The sequence below is a fragment of the Equus quagga genome, chromosome 16, assembly GCF_021613505.1.
Source record: "Equus quagga isolate Etosha38 chromosome 16, UCLA_HA_Equagga_1.0, whole genome shotgun sequence".
Lineage (NCBI taxonomy): Eukaryota > Metazoa > Chordata > Mammalia > Perissodactyla > Equidae > Equus > Equus quagga.
The window spans coordinates 3,784,827-3,803,500 of record NC_060282.1 but is presented as its reverse complement, the minus strand read 5'-3'; the positions used below and the strand labels follow the sequence as shown (position 1 = coordinate 3,803,500).

The following is an 18,674-nucleotide window of genomic DNA, read 5'->3' as shown; positions in this document are numbered from 1 at the left end:
GAATATTTCTAGCAGGCTTTAAACGCATTTGGAATAAGCGTAAGATAGCTCTTTAGAGAGAATTTCAGGCATTTGCCCTCACAACGCCCAGAAGGAAAAAAATCTTTCTTGAACAACTAACTTTTCTGTGACTGTGGAAACTTTTATAACCATGCAATAAGAATAATAAAAATTCAGCAAATGACAATGTGTGCACATCAACAGTTAACGAGTACATATTTCTTTAGGGTGCAGAGTCCGGCTCACTACTGAAAACTGTTAGTGACAGGGGCAGAAAATGTCCACATCTCAACAAGAATGCCGGGCTGGGTCCCGTATGTTCTAAGAATCTTGGCTAGAACGTTCACTGTTATGTATAGAATGGATTACTGTAATCCCTGTTAGAAATATTAGTAAGCTTGGATATCTTATGACATAAAAATGGTGGTCCAAATGCTGGTGAAAACTCAGGCAGCTGCTTACCGGGCCCTGAAGACTTCCATCCTCCCTGTCAATGCTGCCTCGAGAGAGCCGCACGTCAGGTTTCTGGAGAAAGGAAAACAAAACCCAACAGTTCATTCTTGGCTTGAAAATTACTGACATCCTCTGTATCACGTTCCTTCCTTTTATAACACAATTGTCCTCTGAATTAGAAGAGCTGAAAGTTCCCCGATTTCAAAAAGTTTCTCAAAATTAGTGATGACAAATCCAGGTCAACTGCCCCAGCAAAGCCCCTTTCTCTCCACAGGTGTGCACTAAGAGGGCCGGCACCCGTGCCACAGCCCTGCACAGCCCTGAAGACCTGCACGTCACCTTTCTTCCTAGCAGCAAAGCGAGTGTTCTTCTTAACTGAGAGAACCTCCACTCCAGTACGAAAAATAGTAGGCACCAATTCCTGCTTCCTGGCAGATTAAGGCTTCTATGTACTTGGCTGTCTTGCCAAAGCAGCCAATGGTCCAATTACAAGTCTCCCCTCCACAATGCATCCAGAATACAGAAACCAAACAAAATCAGAATCTAATATAAATGACAGTATGCAAACTTCACTAATTCCAGGACAAAGCAGACTACATGCCATCAGGGTGCAGCGTCTGGTGGGAGGTTTTCTCATGAAAACAACCCTGTGCGGTGGCCCCCAGCCTGCCCCACGACGCCACGCTCCAGCAGCACCGGATTCGGGTAGCCCCATGCATCTACACTGACTCCTGCCTCCCCTGTGCCCACACCCACTGGCCACACCCCTCCGCTCACGGCAGAAGCACTGTCTCGGCATCTTCGCCAGCCCACTGTGTCCTACAGAGCTTCTCTACCTGGCAGGAATCACACAGTCGTTACTTCCCTCACTAGACAAGGAGCATCTTGACGTCTATTTGTCTCTGTACTTTCTACACCTGACAAGGGCCTGGCACTGAGAACACAACTCACAAGCACTTGTTGGGGTGGGGGGTGATGGAGAAAGGAGCTTTGTCTCTTTCTTCTTTTAAGTAATGTTCACAAAAATGAGACCATGTCATCGAATTTTGTAATCGCCACGTGACATTATAAAAAGGAAACTGGTAAAAACAATATTCAAAGGCTGCACAACATTTCACAGCACAAATGTCCTAAACAGGAAATGGTGGTGGGGAGACGGGCTCTGGTGCCAGGCCGCCTGGCTTCAGATCAGCCTCCACCCCTTTTGAGCTGTGTGACCTGGGTCTCAATTTCTTCATCTCTAAAATGGGGCAGTAATAGTACCCACTGCACAGTCTTGTTAGGAGGACTAAGTGAATTAATACTGGCAAAGCAGTAAGTCAGTGCCACGTAAGTGTCAAATCAAATGAACAGTTCTCCCACTGTTTGTTGAGCATTTGGGCCATTGTCAAAATTTCAATAGTACGAATAAGCTGTGGGTGAATACCTGTGTCTACAAATCTCTGACCAAACTCCTGACTGCTTCCCTGGCAGATCTCTAAGAACGGAATGATTGAGGCAGAGGGTTCAAGCGTTTGAAGAACTCTGGGTGCAAGGTGCCACCCTGCTTACAGCTGTCCCAGTCTCACCCGCGTCCGTGGGTGTGGGTCTCTCTCACTGCGCCCTAGCACCGCGGTACTGTCCCTGGACACTCCCAGCCAATTCAGTAAACAAGTACCCCATGTCGTCGTAACGCGCCCTTCCGCCTTGCCTAAATGGGAGAGCCTGTCTGTTTCTTCTCCCTATGAGCACAGAGGCTGTGGCTGACTGCTTGCCCACGGCAGCCCGTTGCCTTGTAGAACGCAGAGCAAACAGGCGAGGAGGGGAGTGCCGCATGCCTCCCTGTGGCCTGACGGCCCATGCCCCTTCCGACTCACTTTCCAAACCCATGTCCTCACCCGTGAAATGGGAGGAATAACCCGCCCCTCTGACGGTTACTAGAAGGATCAAATGGGCACTGTCGTGTGCACATACAGACGTCTCTAAGTATCACTAGAGAAACGCTTTGATGCAAACGCAGGCAGGGCAGGTGTTGTGCGGTGAGGAGCCTGCAGCTGGAAAGGCAGGGTTAGTTGTCTGAGGCGACACGAGGTGGGCTCAACCAGGCCACCCATACTTAGCAGATACCTTCTATGTGCAGGAAATATTTTATTTACTTTTTACTGAAATAAAAGCAACTTCTATTTATTGTTTGCTGCTCGAGTAAGGTGCTGTTTCCCATCTTTACATGACTTATCTATTTTCATTTCCATATAAATCATATGAAAGGACTTATTTTTCTTTATGCACAGTAATCCCCTAATGTTGTATTTTCCCAGCGACAGGATTTCAATTATAAGATGAGAAAGGCCGATCTACATAAAGTCCACTTGTGTTCCGTGAATGGATGTCTTTAAGCCTTTTCCTCCTACGGCGGACACAGACTGAGTGAAGACAAGAGCCAGGAGCGATCTAGCCAAAGACAGCCCATCAGAAAGGAGACATTCTACTAGTGTTTCTGCTACTGGGTGAAGCTGAATTCTCCTGTTTCCCCTTCACAGAATATTCCAGATCTGAAGACAGTAATAGCAAAGATAAAATGAAGCAGTTTACATTTAAAATATTACACAAATGGACCAGACATAAAGAATGTTTGGGAGTATTTCATTATTTCCCCCATTAGGCATGCACTTTCTTTTCTTTCTATTTAGATACAACATATATAATGAAGTGCACAAAGCTTAACTGTAAAGCTTTACACATTTTTATCTATGTGCACACCCGCCTAACACACCGCCCAGATCAAGACACTGAGCGGATGATCCAGCAGACCCCTGCACACCCCTGCCCGGCTGAGACCTGCCTCCAACTCGCCGAGGGGCCCACTCCCCCGACATCCAGCCCAGAGATGACTGTTTCTGAACTTGCTATAAATGCACTGCACATAACACGCGTTCCTCTGGGTCCGGCGTCTTTGTGAACATCACGTCTGTAGATTCATCTCTGTGGTTGTGTGTGGTAGTTTGCTCATTTTTATTGTTGTACAGTATCCCACTGCATGAATATTTACCCACTCCGCTGTTAATGGGCAAGCAGGTTATTTGCAGTTCCTAGTACCACAAAGCAACACTGCTTGAACAGCGTCTCACGCGTGTGCGCGCACCCTGCTTCTCTCGGGCAGTGGATGAGGGCTGAAGGCAGTGCTCTAGGTTCCGGGGACACAAGAACCAACAGTTTGGCCCCAGTCTCTTCTCTCATGTTGCTACCACTCTGGAAACCTCCACACTTAAGGCTTTCAACTCCAAGTCCCTCCTCCTTGAACTATGCTAGATTGTCTTCAAATTTGGACCACGGCACAGGGAAGAAACGGAGGAGGCTGTGCCTGGCTTGGCAGCAGGAACAGGCCCAGAGCGGTCTTCCGAGGGGCTGTCTTTGCTCCCGCTCTTTGATTCCCCGTTTGGCATTCATCTTTCAGACTGACTGGGTCTGCTGTGAGAGGAAAAACAGCTCGAATATTTGTTGCCTTTCTCAGAACACAAAGTAGGCTTTGTATAGACAGGACTTTCTCATTTTAAAATTAAAATCCTATCTTTAGCACAGTACCACATCAGAAAATTACTGTGTTCAGTAATAAAAATAAGCAAGTAACAAAGTCACTGTCTTTAAGCAGCGCCTGATAGGAAAGAAGGTCCTCTAATAGACGAGGCTCTAGCCAAGGCTCTGGCTCTCTGGCCAGTTTGCAAGAGACGTTCGACAGCAGCGGATTCGCAGGCACAGAGCTGACTCGGAAAGCACGTGAGCTGAACTGGGGGCAGAGGAGGGACTGGGAGACACTACAAAGAGCACGTGCTGCAGGTCACGGCTGTGGGACCCTGGGCAAGAGCCTGCCACTGTGAAAACAGGTGCTGAGGGAGAGGCCCATATGAGGAGTTCACGACCCACAAAGTACTCAATAGAAGGTAGAAGCTATTATTAACAGCAGTCACCATTCACAATGATAGACGTCCTAAAAACAGAAGGTTTCAACAAACTGCTGTTGATTCCAATCTATCAGAAAAACCCTGGGAGACATTACTGACAGCAACTTCTGAGTTAACTTTTCAAATAACTCTTCTACCAGGGTGCACAAGCTGCTCCCAGCACAGTCTGAGGACCAGGGCGGGTCAGAAATGATTTGCTACCAGGTCATGATGAGACAGAAACAGAAGACGAGCATCTTTAGACATTTCTAGAGCAATTAGAAATAGTAATTTTTGGGTCTATTAAAGTTCATAATAAAAAAGTTTGGCTTGAGCCAGTCCTGATGGCCTAGTAGTTAAAGTTTGGCGCTCTCAGTGCATTGGCGGCCAGGTTGGTTTCCCGGGTGAAGAACCACACTACCTGTCTGTCAGTGGCCATGCTGTGGTGGCGGCTTACACAGAAGAACTCAAAAGACTTGCAACTAGAATATACAACTATATACTGGGACTTTGGGGAGGGATAAAAAAAAAGGGCGGCGGGGGGGCCGGGGAGGGGAAGATTGGAAACACATGTTAGCTAAGAGCGAATCTTTCCCTGCAGGAAAAAAATAGTTTGGCTTACATTTTGTATATCTTTAAAAAATTTCCTTTTTCTAGTAACTGCTTTTTACTTTATTTTACAAAAGTATCAAGTCTACAATGGTTTAGAGAAAAACCAGAAATGGGCCCTTCCTCATTGCTGGCTTGAGAAGCCTGCATTTCCTGCGCACAGATTCTGCATCCTAGGAGGAAAACACTGCATTCAGACACTACCCAGGGCCCTTGTCAGCTACCTGCTAAAAATAATCCACTTAAGGGAGCTTCAACAACAGCAAAAACAAATTCAGGTATATTTATAACAACAAAGAAATCCAATAAAAGGATGCTCAGCTCCTGAGTGATGCCTGCAATGTTCCTTTGCAGAACCCCTGTGAAAGCAGCTAACACCTCTCACTCCATCTATTAGACTAGTCTGTGGTCAGGAGTGGCCCGAAGGTATCCTGCGACTGTCCATGGGAACTTTGTGTCGTGTGAGGCAAATGATCTAGCATTCTAGATTCTCACCAATGCAGCTCTCATGGCTGCTATGGAGGACAAACTGAGTAAGAGATAAAAGCCCTCTGAAAAATTAACGGTGTATTTCCTACTCCTCCACTGCTTACACATTACACATTTAATCCTCAAGTCAACCCCATGAGAAAAGGATCACCTGCACTTTATAGAGGATACTGTAATTATTTTACAGATTAGTAAATTAAAGCGTAAAGGGGTTAAAGAATTTATGTAGGGTCACAAGAACTAAGATTCTAAGTTCTCATCTGGCTGACTTCAAGGTCTACGTTCTTTCTACTAATGCCTTCTTGAAAAGGAGAGTCAAGGACGAGAAGAATCATTTTGAGAGCCCAGCTGCAGCCTGCTCTGTTTCCTGCCCCCTCCCTCGCTCCTGCCCCCCAGCCTGCCCTGGCCTAAGGGCTCTGTAGGTCTGTCCCCTGTCACTCACTGGTCCAGCCACTGCGGCTGTCCTTCTGATCCTCAGACATACTTGGTTCCTCCCCACCTCACCCTGGGCACTAGCACTTGGAGTGCCCTCTCCTTGCAATGTTCTTCCCCAGGTCTTTCTGGGCTGGCCTCCTGTTGTCATTTCAGCTGCTCAACCTTCCCTGATGGCCCTGGATGCTGTGTCTCCCCTCTTGTGCTCAGTCCTCTTAGTCACAATCAGGGGCTGACTGAGCAGGGCTGGACCTTGAGGACAGGAAGAATCAAGGGACCAGGAAGGAGGCTAGGAGGGTCAGCTCATAGGCCTGGAGGACCCTGGCCAGGTCATCCTGTGGTAGCCACTGGCAGATTTTAAGGCAGAGAATGACAGGGTCAGATTCGAGTTTTAGAAATATCTCTGCGGCTGTGGCATGAAACACAGCTTGGAGGGAGACCTTTCAGAGAGATCCCAATTTAAAACACCCTGGTGTGTGTGGGGGGGTGCTTGTGTTTACTTGTCCCCCATCTCCCTGCCTTCGTTCCCCTGTCAGTGAAGTTAGGACTTGTCCAGCCAGTTACTCAAGTTGGAAGCAGGCCCCCGGCCTGACCACTTGCTTTTCCTCAGCCCCACCACCTACAACATCCACCTAACAAATACCCAAATCAAATGGGGTAGGGATTATCGGACTCATCTTATGACACTAATCTCATTTTGATCTTGAAACCAACAATGACAATAAATAAACATTCTCACTTATGAATGTCAATACTAAATTCTAATGAAATACCACAAATGAAATACAATACCACCTTAGAAGAATGATCAATTACAACTTAAGGAGGGACTTCTCTCTGGAATGCAGGACTAGCATAAACCAAAGCAAAATGTCCCATGTAATTCATCATGTTAAACCTTCTAACAGTTATTTTTTTAAAATACTATATTTAATATATAGAGCCAACATTATACTTAATGGATAAAAATATTACAGATATGTTTAAAAATAAAATCAGGGAGAGAAGAATCAAGATGGCGGCATGAGAAGACTTCTTTGTCTCTCCCCCTTCGAATCTGCAACTAACTGTACACTCATCGCTTGACAAAGGATATCTATATAGCATCTCAGGACATCGGAGAGACCCACACTGCTATACATCGGAAGGCAGATGGACTTCCCTCCGGGAGGAGGTGGAGATAGGTGAAAACTCTCCGACCCTGACCCCTGAACAGCCTAGAGCCTGCGGGCGGCTTTCTTCCAGCAGACGCCCCCAGAACATCGCCACACACCAAGCGCAGGAGGGAGCGCACACCAGAGGAGCGATGGTGGAAACAGGTGAACAGAGCCCTACCCAAGCCCCCTGCAATTACACCTGAGCCCAGAGGGAAGATCCAGAGTTACACACCGGAGGCGGTGGGGAAAACCCCTACCCACCATTAGCGGAGAGGTCCCGCCCAACACACACAACGCCTGGGGGCCCCTGGAGAGAATCCCAAGCGGCGCACCGGCCTGCCAGCTGCCACCGCCAGCTCCTCTGACCAGGCTTTTGCCCGGGAGGGGATCGGGACTACCAGAGATCTCCTGGGAGAGGTCTGGGGCTGGGTGGAGCTCCAGCGGCTGGCAACGTGGCCTGGGGGAGAAACTCTGAAGTCCCGTCCTGGCAGCAGGCAGGGTCTTTGCCTGCCATTAGCGGAGAGGCCTCGCCCAACATCCACAACGCCGGGAGGGTCCCAAAGAGGAGAATCCCAGGCAGGGCAGCAGCCGACCAGCTGCTACTGAACTCAAGGTATCTGGCTATCCCCCAGACAGGGCAATGGGCTCCCTGAGATCCTAGGGGAGAGGACTGGGGCTGGGTGGAGTTCCAGCAGCCCAGCTCCGTGGCCCAGGGGGAAACTCTACAGTCTAACAGCAGCCTCAGCGAAAGCCTCTGCATACCACTAATAGAGAGCCTCCGCCCGGCAACCACAAGGCTGGAAGACCCTGGGACACAAGTAACATAGCTACGTGAGCTAACCACAGACTGCAGAAGATGCCCATAGCTCTGCTGTGACCCATAGTGGACAAGTGAGATTTTGTGGGCTCCGACAGTGACAGAGCTGCAAATATAGGTGATCCTGCTCCCAGCTGCTGGGAAAGCCCATAACACTGCTGCAGAACCTAAGGAGGGAGCACGTCTAGGTGGGCTGCAACAGTAGGCATCAGCAGTCTGAAGCCCCCCTGTGACGGCCCCCACAGCTGAAGAGGGACCCCACAGGATCACTGTGACTGTGAGGAGGGGCCCAGGCCCAGTTAGCAACAGCTGATAGGGTTCCTGGTTGGAGCAGTACAAACAGCTGTTCCCCCACCACACCAGTAGAAACAAGTGGAAGCAGTAACTAAACTCTGTCTCTATGCAGAGGCACAAATCTACACTATCAAGCAATATGAAAAAATATATTAAATCTCCAGAACAGAAGGAAAATGACAAACACACAGAAAACAATCCCAAAGACAATGAAATATACGACCTAAATGATGACTTCAAAACAGCCATCATTAAAAAACTCAATGAGTTAAAAGAGAATTCAGATAGACAACTCAACGAGTTCAGGAGCTATGTCACAAAAGAGTTTGATACGATAAAGAAGAACCAAACAGAAATACTGGAAATGAAGAACACAATAGAGGAGATTAAGAAAAATCTAGATGCACTGAACAGTAGGGCCAATAATATGGAGGAAAGAATTAGCAATTTGGAAGATGGCAATATAGAATTGCTGCAGGCAGAGGAGGAGAGAGAAGCAAGACTAAAAAGAAATGAAGAAACTCTCCGAGAATTATCTGACGCAATTAGGAGATGCAACCTAAGGATTATAGGTATACCAGAGGGAGAAGAGAGGGAGAAGGGGGCAGAAAGCCTATTCAAAGAAATAATGGCTGAGAACTTCCCAAACCTGGGGAGAGAGATGGAACTTCATGTGACAGAAGCCAATAGATCTCCAAACTTTATCAATGCAAGTAGACCAACCCCAAGACATATAGTAGTGAAGCTAGCAAAGGTCAACGACAAGGAGAGAATACTAAGGGCAGCTAGCCAGAAGAAATTAACCTACAAAGGAACCCCCATCAGGCTATCAGCAGATTTCTCAGCAGAAACTTTACAGGCTAGAAGAGAGTGGAATGATATTTTCAAAAATCTGAAGGACAAAAACCTGCAGCCGAGAATTCTCTACCCAGTGAAAATATCCTTCAAATACGATGGAGAAATAAAAACTTTCCCAGATAAACAAAAATTAAGGGAGTTCATTGCCACCAAACCTGCTCTTCAAGAAATGCTCAGGAAAACCCTCATTCCTGAAAAATCAAAAAAAGGAAAGGGACTACAAAACCAAGAGCGATGGAGATAAGTAGAAGGACAACAACAGAGAGTAGCAGCTCTCCAACAGAACAGACTAAACCATGGGACGAGGAACAAAGGAAATTGAAGAGAACCGGAAAACAAGACATAAAATGGCAGCGGTAGGCCCCCACATTTCAATAATCACTCTAAATGTAAATGGATTGAACTCTCCAATCAAAAGACACAGAGTGGCAGGATGGATCAAAGAACAAGACCCAACAATATGCTGCCTCCAGGAAACACACCTCAGCCCCAAAGACAAACACAGGCTCAGAGTGAAGGGATGGAAGACAATACTCCAAGCTACCAATGAACAAAAGAAAGCAGGTGTCGCTATACTAATATCAGACAAAGTAGACTTCAAAGCAAATCAGGTAAAGAAAGACAAAGAGGGACAGTATATAATGATAAAAGGGACTCTCCACCAAGAAGACATAACACTTGTAAATATATATGCACCCAACACAGGAGCTCCAAAATTTGTAAAGCAACTCTTAATAGAACTAAAAGAAGACATCAACAACAATACTATAATAGTAGGAGACCTCAACACCCCATTAACACCAATGGATAGAACATCCAGACAGAAAATCAACAAGGAAATTATAGAATTAAATGAAAAATTAGACCAGATGGACTTAATAGATATATATAGAACACTTCATCCAAAAACAGCAGGCTAGACATTCTTCTCAAGTGCGCATGGAACATTCTCAAGAATAGACCATATTTTGGGAAACAAAGCAAGCATCAATAAATACAAGAGAGTTGAAATAATATCAAGCATCTTTTCTGATCACAATGCTATGAAACTAGAAATCAACTACAAGAATAAAGCAGAGAAAGGTGCAAAAATGTGGAGACTAAACAACACGCTACTGAACAAACAATGGATTATTGAAGAAATTAAAGAAGAAATCAAATATTATCTGGAGACAAAGGAAAATGAGAACACGTCATACCAAATCATTTGGGATGCAGCAAAAGCAGTCCTAAGAGGGAAATTCATCACAATACAGGCTCACCTCACAAAACAAGAAAAAGCTCACATAAGCAACCTCAAATGACACCTAACAGAATTAGAAAAAGAAGAACAAACAAAGCCCAGAGTCAGTAGAAGGAGGGAAATAATAAAAATAAGAGCAGAAATAAACGATACTGAAACTAAAAAGACAGTAGAAAGGATCAATGAAACAAAGAGTTGGTTCTTCGAAAAAATTAACAAAATCGACAAACCCTTGGCCAGACTCACCAAGAAAAGAAGAGAGAAATCTCAAATAAATAAAATTAGGAATGAGAGAGGAGAAATCATAACAGATACCAAAGAAATACAAGGGATCATAAGAGAATACTATGAAAAACTATATGCCAACAAATTGAACAACCTAGAAGAAATGGACAAATTCCTGGACTCTTACAACCTCCCCAAACTGAACCAGGAAGAAATGGAGAATCTGAATAGGCCAATCACAAGTAAAGAAATAGAAACAGTAATCAAAAACCTCCCCAAAAATAAGAGTCCAGGACCAGACGGCTTCTCTGGAGAATTCTACCAAACATTCAAAGAAGATTTAATACCTATCCTTCTCAAACTATTCCAGAAAATTGAGGAAGATGGAGTACTCCCCAACACATTCTATGAAGCCAACATCACTCTGATCCCCAAACCTGACAAGGACAACACAAAGAAGGAGAACTACAGGCCGATATCACTGATGAACAGAGATGCAAAAATCCTCAACAAAATTCTGGCAAACCAAATACAGCAATACATCAAAAAGATTATACACCATGATCAAGTGGGATTTATACCAGGGACACAGGGATGGTTCAACATCCGCAAGTCAATCAACGTGATACACTACATTAACAAAATGAGAAACAAAAACCACATGATCATCTCAATAGATGCAGAGAAGGCATTCGACAAGATCCAACACCCATTTATGATAAAAACCCTCAATAAAATGGGTATAGAAGGAAAGTACCTCAACATAATAAAGGCCATATATGACAAACCCACAGCCAACATCATACTCAATGGACAAAAACTGAAAGCCATCCCTCTGAGAAGAGGAACAAGACAAGGGGGCCCACTTTCACCAATCCTATTCAACATAGTACTGGAGGTGTTGGCCAGAGCAATTAGGCAGGAAAAAGAAATGAAAGGAATCCAAATAGGCAATGAAGAAGTAAAACTCTTGCTGTTTGCAGACGACATGATCTTATATATAGAAAACCCCAAGGAATCCATAGGAAAACTAATAGAAACAATCAACAGCTACAGCAAAGTTGCAGGGTATAAAATCAACATACATAAATCAGTAGCATTTCTATACACTAACAATGAACCAACAGAAAAAGAACTCAAGAACTCAATCCCATTCACAATCACAACGAAAAGAATAAAATACCTTGGGATAAATTTAACCAAGGAAGTGAAAGATTTATACAATGAAAACTATAAGACTTTCTCGAAAGAAATTGACGACGACATAAAGGGATGGAAAGACATTCCATGCACATGGATTGGAAGAATAAACATAGTTAAAATGTCCATACTACCTAAAGCAATCTACAGATTCAACGCTATCCCAATCAGAATCCCAAGGACGTTCTTTACAGAAATTGAACAAAGAATCCTAAAATTCATTTGGGGCAGCAAAAGACCACAAATTGCTAAAGCAATCCTGAGTAAGAAAAACAAAGCCGGAGGCATCACAATCCCCAATTTCAAAACATACTACACAAAGCTACAGTGATCAAAACAGCATGGTACTGGTACAAAAACAGGTCCACAGATCAATGGAACAGAATTAAAAGCCCAGAGATAAAACCACACATCTATGGACAGCTAATCTTCGACAAAGGAGCTGAGGGCCTACAATGGAGAAAAGAAAGTCTCTTCAACAAATGGTGCTGGGAAAACTGGACAGCCACATGTAAAAGAATGAAAATCGACCATTCTTTTTCACCATTCACAAAAATAAACTCAAAATGGATCAAAGACTTAAAGATTAGGCCTGAAACAATAAGTCTTCTGGAAGAGAATATAGGCAGTACACTCTTTGACATCAGTTTCAAAAGAATCTTTTCGGACACTATAACTCCTCAGATGAGGGAAACAATAGAAAGAATAAACAAATGGGGCTTCATCAGACTAAAGAGTTTCTTCAAAGCAAGGGAAAAGAGGATTGAAACAAAAAAACAGCCCACTAATTGGGAAAAAATATTTACAAGCTACTTATCCGACAAAGGATTAATATCCATAATATACAAAGAACTCACACAGCTTAACATCAAAAAAACAAACAACCCGATCAAAAAATGGGCAGAGGACATGAACAGACATTTCTCCAAAGAAGATATAAGTATGGTGAAGAGACACATGAAAAGATGTTCATCATCGCTAATCATCAGGGAAATGCAAATCAAAACTACACTAAGATATCACCTTACACACGTTAGATTGGCAAAAATATCCAAAACCAAAAGTGACAAATGTTGGAGAGGTTGTGGAGAAAAAGGAACCCTCATACACTGTTGGTGGGAATGCAAACTAGTGCAGCCACTATGGAAAACAGTATGGAGATTTCTCAAAAAGTTAAAAATTGAAATACCCTATGACCCAGCCATCCCATTACTGGGTATCCATCCTAAGAACCTGAAATCAGCAATCCCAAGAATCCCATGCACCTCTATGTTCATCGCAGCATTATTTACAATAGCCAAGACGTGGAACCAACCTAAATGCCCAGAAACTGACGACTGGATAAAGAAGATATGGTATATATACACAATGGAATACTACTCAGCCATAAAAAAGCACCAAATTGTTCCATTTGCATCAACATGGATGGACCTTGAGGGTATTATGTTAAGCGAAATAAGCCAGATAGAGAAAGACGAACGCTATATGACCCCACTTATAGGTAGAAGTTAACATATAGACATGGAGAACCGATCGGTGGTTACCAGGGAAAAGGGGGGGTGGGGGGAGGGCATAAAGGGTGAAGTGGTGTACCCACAACATTACTAACAATAATGTACAACTGAAATCTCATAAGGTTGTAATCTATCATAATCTTAATAAAAAAAAATTAAAAAAAATAATAAAATCAGGAAAAACAGGACCTATTTAATACAAAAGTTGACAAGAGATGCTTTGGGAGAGAAATATGAGTATATAACATATACTGAAAATGAAGAAAATGTGTTTTAAAAAGCAACAACCATGCGTTTGGAAAATCCAAGGAAATCAGTCAAAAAGATTTCATGTGATAAATATTGGAAAATACAAGATAAATTCCTAAAAATCAACTGCATACGCACACACAGAAATACATAACTAGGGGCCGGCCCCTGGGCTAAGTGGTTAAGTTCGTGTGCTCTGTTTCAGCAGCCCAGGGTTTCACTGGTTTGGATCATGGGCGTGGACATGGCACCGCTCTCAGGCCACGCTGAGGTGGTGCCCCACATGCCACAACTAGAAGGACCTAGAACTAGAATATACAACTATGTACTGGGGGCTTGGGGGAGAAGAAGAAGGCAAAAAAAAAAATTGGAAATAGATGTTAGCTCAGGGCTAATCTTTAAGGAAAAAAACACACAACTAAAAAGCTCAATGAAAATGAGATACCATTACAGCAGTGACAGGAAACTCTAAATGAACGGGTACAATTTAATAAGGGAAGCAAGACATGAACTTAAAGAATATTACAAAAGCTGTATGGGAGAAATAAAGGAAGTCAGGAACAAACATGGGGAATGTCCTTCTTCAGAGCCAAGGAGCCAAGGACGCGGGGGCCGTCCCACGCCTCGTGTTACCCTGTAGACGTGATACGGCAAGATCAGAACCCCCGGTGGGGTATTTCATACAGCCCCGTAACTGAACATAATGTGGAAGCTATCTGGAGTGAGAGGAATGTTCTGCTTGCGGGGCATGGGTTCTGTGGACTTACGTGTTTAACAAAACTCATCCAACTATACACTTAAGATCTGTGTGGTCCACTGTATGTAAATTATCTCAATTAAAAGGAAAAAAACCCAACCACTGAGCAGCCAGCAGAGTCGGCGCATGTCTCGAGCCCTTCACTCAGAAGACGAAGGCTGGCCTGAACCTGCCTTCTATCCTCCTCTCACGAGCTCTAGTCACGCCGGCACAGGCAGTTCTGAGAAGGCTTACAACTCAAGTCATGACACATGCTGCTCCCTCTGCTGGAATGCACCTCCTGAGCCTGCTGGCCTGGCAAACTCCAATTCCTCTTTAAGCCTCGGCTCTCACGTGATCCTGACTCCGAGCCTCCCTGACTCCACTAAGCACTCGCGGGGCCCTCTTCTGCTCACGCTGCACTCCATCGGAGCAACAGCACAGCAGTGCATTGCACACTCTTGGTAGTGAGCCCTTTGTCCAAACACAGTCGTACACAAGACACCAGCATTTACAAATATTAACTTAAGTTTGGAGAATTTGTAATGTTTACTTGTTAAAACACAAACTGATGTGAGAAAATAGGCTGTCTGGGCAAAAAGTTTAAAATGTAGGGCTAGGGAACAGCAGCTGCATTCTCAGAACAGGTTCAACATCCAGACGGACTCACCCTATTATTAGTAGTAAATAATAACCATCTTTCATAGCTTGCCTTACAATCTCAAGATTTGCTTCAAGTAGCTAATTTAGAAATTTGAAAGTATAGTATGAAACGTTTGTTCCACAGCAGATCCCTCAAGATGTCTATCACAGCTCATACACCTTACTGTGAACCTGTGTGAAGCATACCCGGCAGGTCTAGCGAGTGTGGGCGCCACGTGCCCCATGAGCACGAGCCAGGGCAGCAGGCAGAATGGTCAGGACCACAGACCCTGGGGCTGGGGTGCTGGGTTGGATTCTGGCTCTGTTATACACTAGCTGGGTGACCCTGGGAAATTTCCTCATCTGTAAAATGAAGATAATAAAGGAACAGATTCAAATTCCCTTATCCATGTTTCCAAAATCTAAAAAGTCCTCAAGATTGGGAAGTTTATTTGCTTTTTTACGTTTGAAGCAAACTAATTTGGTGGCAAAACCTGACCTGAGCCAATGAGAGTCTGTCTTCATGCGTGCTAATGCGTCTTACTGTAGGAATATCATCAGTGCTTTCAACTCTGGGGTCCTGTCGGAGTGTGACATCATACATGGCACGAGCATCATATTACTTCAACTTCCTAAAGTTGAGAATATCTTGAAGTCTGAAGCACAGGGGACCCTCAGAGTTTTGGAAAAAGGATTTTGGACCTGTCTCTTCCTCACAGGACGGCTGTGAACACTGAATGACTTTCCATATGAGAAATGCATAAGACGGTGACTGGCATGTGGTATTACGTATTATCTTAACAGCTGGACTGCGACAAGGGTCTGTGCTAAGTAAGAGTGCAGTAGTCCCATCTGGCAGTGAACTGAGTGTGGAGTGAGTGTGATGTTTGCAGGCTAAACAGAAAAAGGCGAGACACGGCTCCTCATGTGCTCCCATACGCACTCGGAGATGGCAGGCTTGCTGAGATCATCCCCAATACACCCTGCAGCGAGGGCGCTGGCCTCTCTGCCAACCTGCTTCACCAAACTTGACTGTGCAGGTTGCTCTGTTTAATTTTAAACCACAGTTTAAAATAAGAAAGCCACATATAAAGAATGAAATCAGAACCACATGTTGATGAATTTGGCAGAACAGTTTGAAACCAGTCTTATAATACCATTGCGTATCGATTTAAACGTTTCTGTGCCTGTAAGACTTCAAGCGATTTAAAAACAGGGTCGTATCCTGCCTTCACTGGTAGCTTGTCCCTCAGTACAGAGCGTGACACAGTTGGCATCCAGCAACGTTTACTTAGTCAGCACATGAAGGACTGGCTGGACTACCCAGGTAGAGTTACTGACTCAAGCCTTTGTGGAAACAGGATGAGTCCTGGTTCCTTTCAGCCATCTTTCTTTTCAGGCTACTTCAGGGAGACCGAAACAGCTGTGTGGGGTGGTGGGGAAGTGGGTTCTGAGGCTGAAGGCACAGAAGTGCTTGGCAGTGGGGCCATGAGTCCAAAGGGGCCCTTGTATCAATTGAGACACAGAGACCGCTCGCTCTGTCTGTCTGCAGGGGACTTCTGAGACACTGTCGACAAGAGTTGTCTGAGGAAGACATTTCTCACACACAACTCCAGATACATGTGGGAGGAGGTCTGTATTTGTGAGACCACGAGGAGAGGAATGCCAAGAAGGCAAACCCTGGGATTCTGGGCTGTCTGTTTACCCATCCTGCAGTAGCAGGGCAGAAAGTTTTATGTGCAAGCTGACATTTAAGTGGGAGCTGTTTGTGTGTAAAGACTGCAGTAATGTGAAACCCACTGAAATGCTCACACCTCTGAGTCCATAATGCCACTGCTAAAATCTGAGAAAATTATTTTGAAAAAATAATTCAAGAAAAGCAAATAACAATAACCCATGTTGCAAGTTTTAGGGACCAGATATAAAACTATTAACTCATGCTTTGGAAAAGATGAACTCTCGCAATCATTTGCAATATAGTCGACTCCAGCAGGGCTTAAAAAGCGGAAGAAAGCTTCTGCAACATAATTACCAAAAACCTCTCCTCTTTTTCCAGCCAGCGTTGATCTTCTTCCATCTCCTGCTGCTGTCGGATGAGCCGCTCTTCCATCAGGTGGGCCGGCAACACCTGCCCGATTCCTCGCAGGTCCAGAGCCGCTGAGTCCTAGAAGAGGTTTAAAGACAGCACGGCCACTCTCAGAAGTCTATTTATGATGCTCTTACTTTCTTCTGGGTATCTTTCCAAAAAACTAAGAGAAAGAGCAAGAGTGGTGGAAATAGGGTCTCGCATACTCTGCTTGTGAAGGAGCAACTTTTCTGGAGGCTGCAAGTTACTATGTGCCAAGCACCTTTACGACGTACGCAGGCATTTAGCTCACAGCTCCACCTGCAGGGATTCATGCTAAAGAAATAACCCAAGATACGTGCGAAGGACGCATCATTAAATAACAGTAAAAAAGTGGAAACAATCTGGAAGTCAAATAACAGGAGGATTAAATTCGATAGATACACATATTGGACTATTAAGCAGTCATTAAACACGTGTGCTCCAAGGAAAAGAACATGAACAGCAGACAACTGTAGATGTTCTTAGATTTGAAGAAACAATTTTTAGTATTACTGGAGTGGCTCTTGGTTTACCAGGAAAATTCAGTAAGAATTAACACAGTCCACAGAGCTGGTGGCTCGGTCTTCCCCTTTCTTCCTCGGCCTCTTGTAATATGCTAATTGTGTTCACCTCAGGGTTGTTCTAAACAAATGAATGGGCTGCTGACTTAGCAGCTCTCCTTTCTTTTAGTAAACAAGATTCAAAGAACCAAAAAGCGTTTCAGTAAAAGGAGCATCTTCATCTTAGAATTAGGCCATCAAAATCAATAAATCTGTGGATTTAGAAATAAAAGGTACCTGGGCAAAGCCTCATCAGTTAACAAACTGAAGCCGAAGAACATCCAACTTACCTCCACGTTGGGCTGCCACATTGATATCTCCTGTGGTCTATGATTCCATGAATCTGTTTGGTCCAAAAGAGATGCCTGAGCTGGGTAGATGCTGCCAGCCACGGCTGTCACTCCATGTGAACCAGGGTAGCCAGAGACCTGCGGACAAGGGAGGTGGCAGGGTCACGTTCTGATGCAACATAACTTCTGCACAGTTCTCTTCCCGTGTGAAAGGAAGTAACTAAGCTTACAGACAATACTGTGGCAGCAGAATAACGGCCCCCTGAAGATGCCCACGGCCCAATCCCTGGAGCCTGCGGATGTGGTACCTCACACGGCAGAGCGACTCTGCCCATGTGATTATAAACTAGGAATCTCGAGATGGGGAGGTTATCCTTAATTATCCCCTGGACCCAAGGTGATCATACGGGTCCTTAAAAGTGCAAGAAAGCAGCAGAAGGTGAGTGAAAAGGAGATGTGACCACTGAAGAGCGGTCAGAGAGACAACACTGCTGGCTGGGAAGACGGAGGAAGGGGGCCAGGAGCCAAGGAACTAAGTGGGCTCTAGAATCTGGTGAAGGCAAGGAAATGGATTCTCAACCAAAGCCTCGAGAAATGTAATCTGTCATGGCTGCGTTAGACAACTAATGGAAACACGCACTAGAAAGTCAGAAACCATCTACTCTGGAATCTTACACTTAGGACAATGCTAAGCGCACACCATCCTTGGATGCAAAAACAACAGGAGGCCACAAAGGTGGCTGAGCCACGCACTGCCCTAGAACTCCCTTTCCTGCCCCCCTGCTACTGCTCCCCCAACAACAAACAGCCGACCCCCCAAATGTTTGTCTTCTAATGAACAAGGCAGATGGTGGGAGAAGTCCTGCCTTCATGTTCTAACAG

At 44.7% G+C, this 18,674-nt stretch overlaps 1 protein-coding gene across 7 annotated transcripts in view; it reads right to left on the bottom strand.

Moving 5' to 3' along the window:
- PTK2 (protein tyrosine kinase 2) overlaps positions 1-18,674 on the bottom strand; it is a 235,663-nt gene that overhangs the window by 16,626 nt on the left and 200,363 nt on the right. For all 7 annotated transcript variants that reach the window (XM_046642323.1, XM_046642322.1, XM_046642318.1 and 4 more), the window contains 3 exons: positions 17,793-17,930; positions 16,868-16,999; positions 463-525 (listed from right to left, as the gene is read on the bottom strand). In XM_046642323.1, the coding sequence (XP_046498279.1) occupies positions 463-525; positions 16,868-16,999; positions 17,793-17,930 (333 nt within the window). The remainder of the gene's footprint in view (positions 1-462; positions 526-16,867; positions 17,000-17,792; positions 17,931-18,674) is intronic.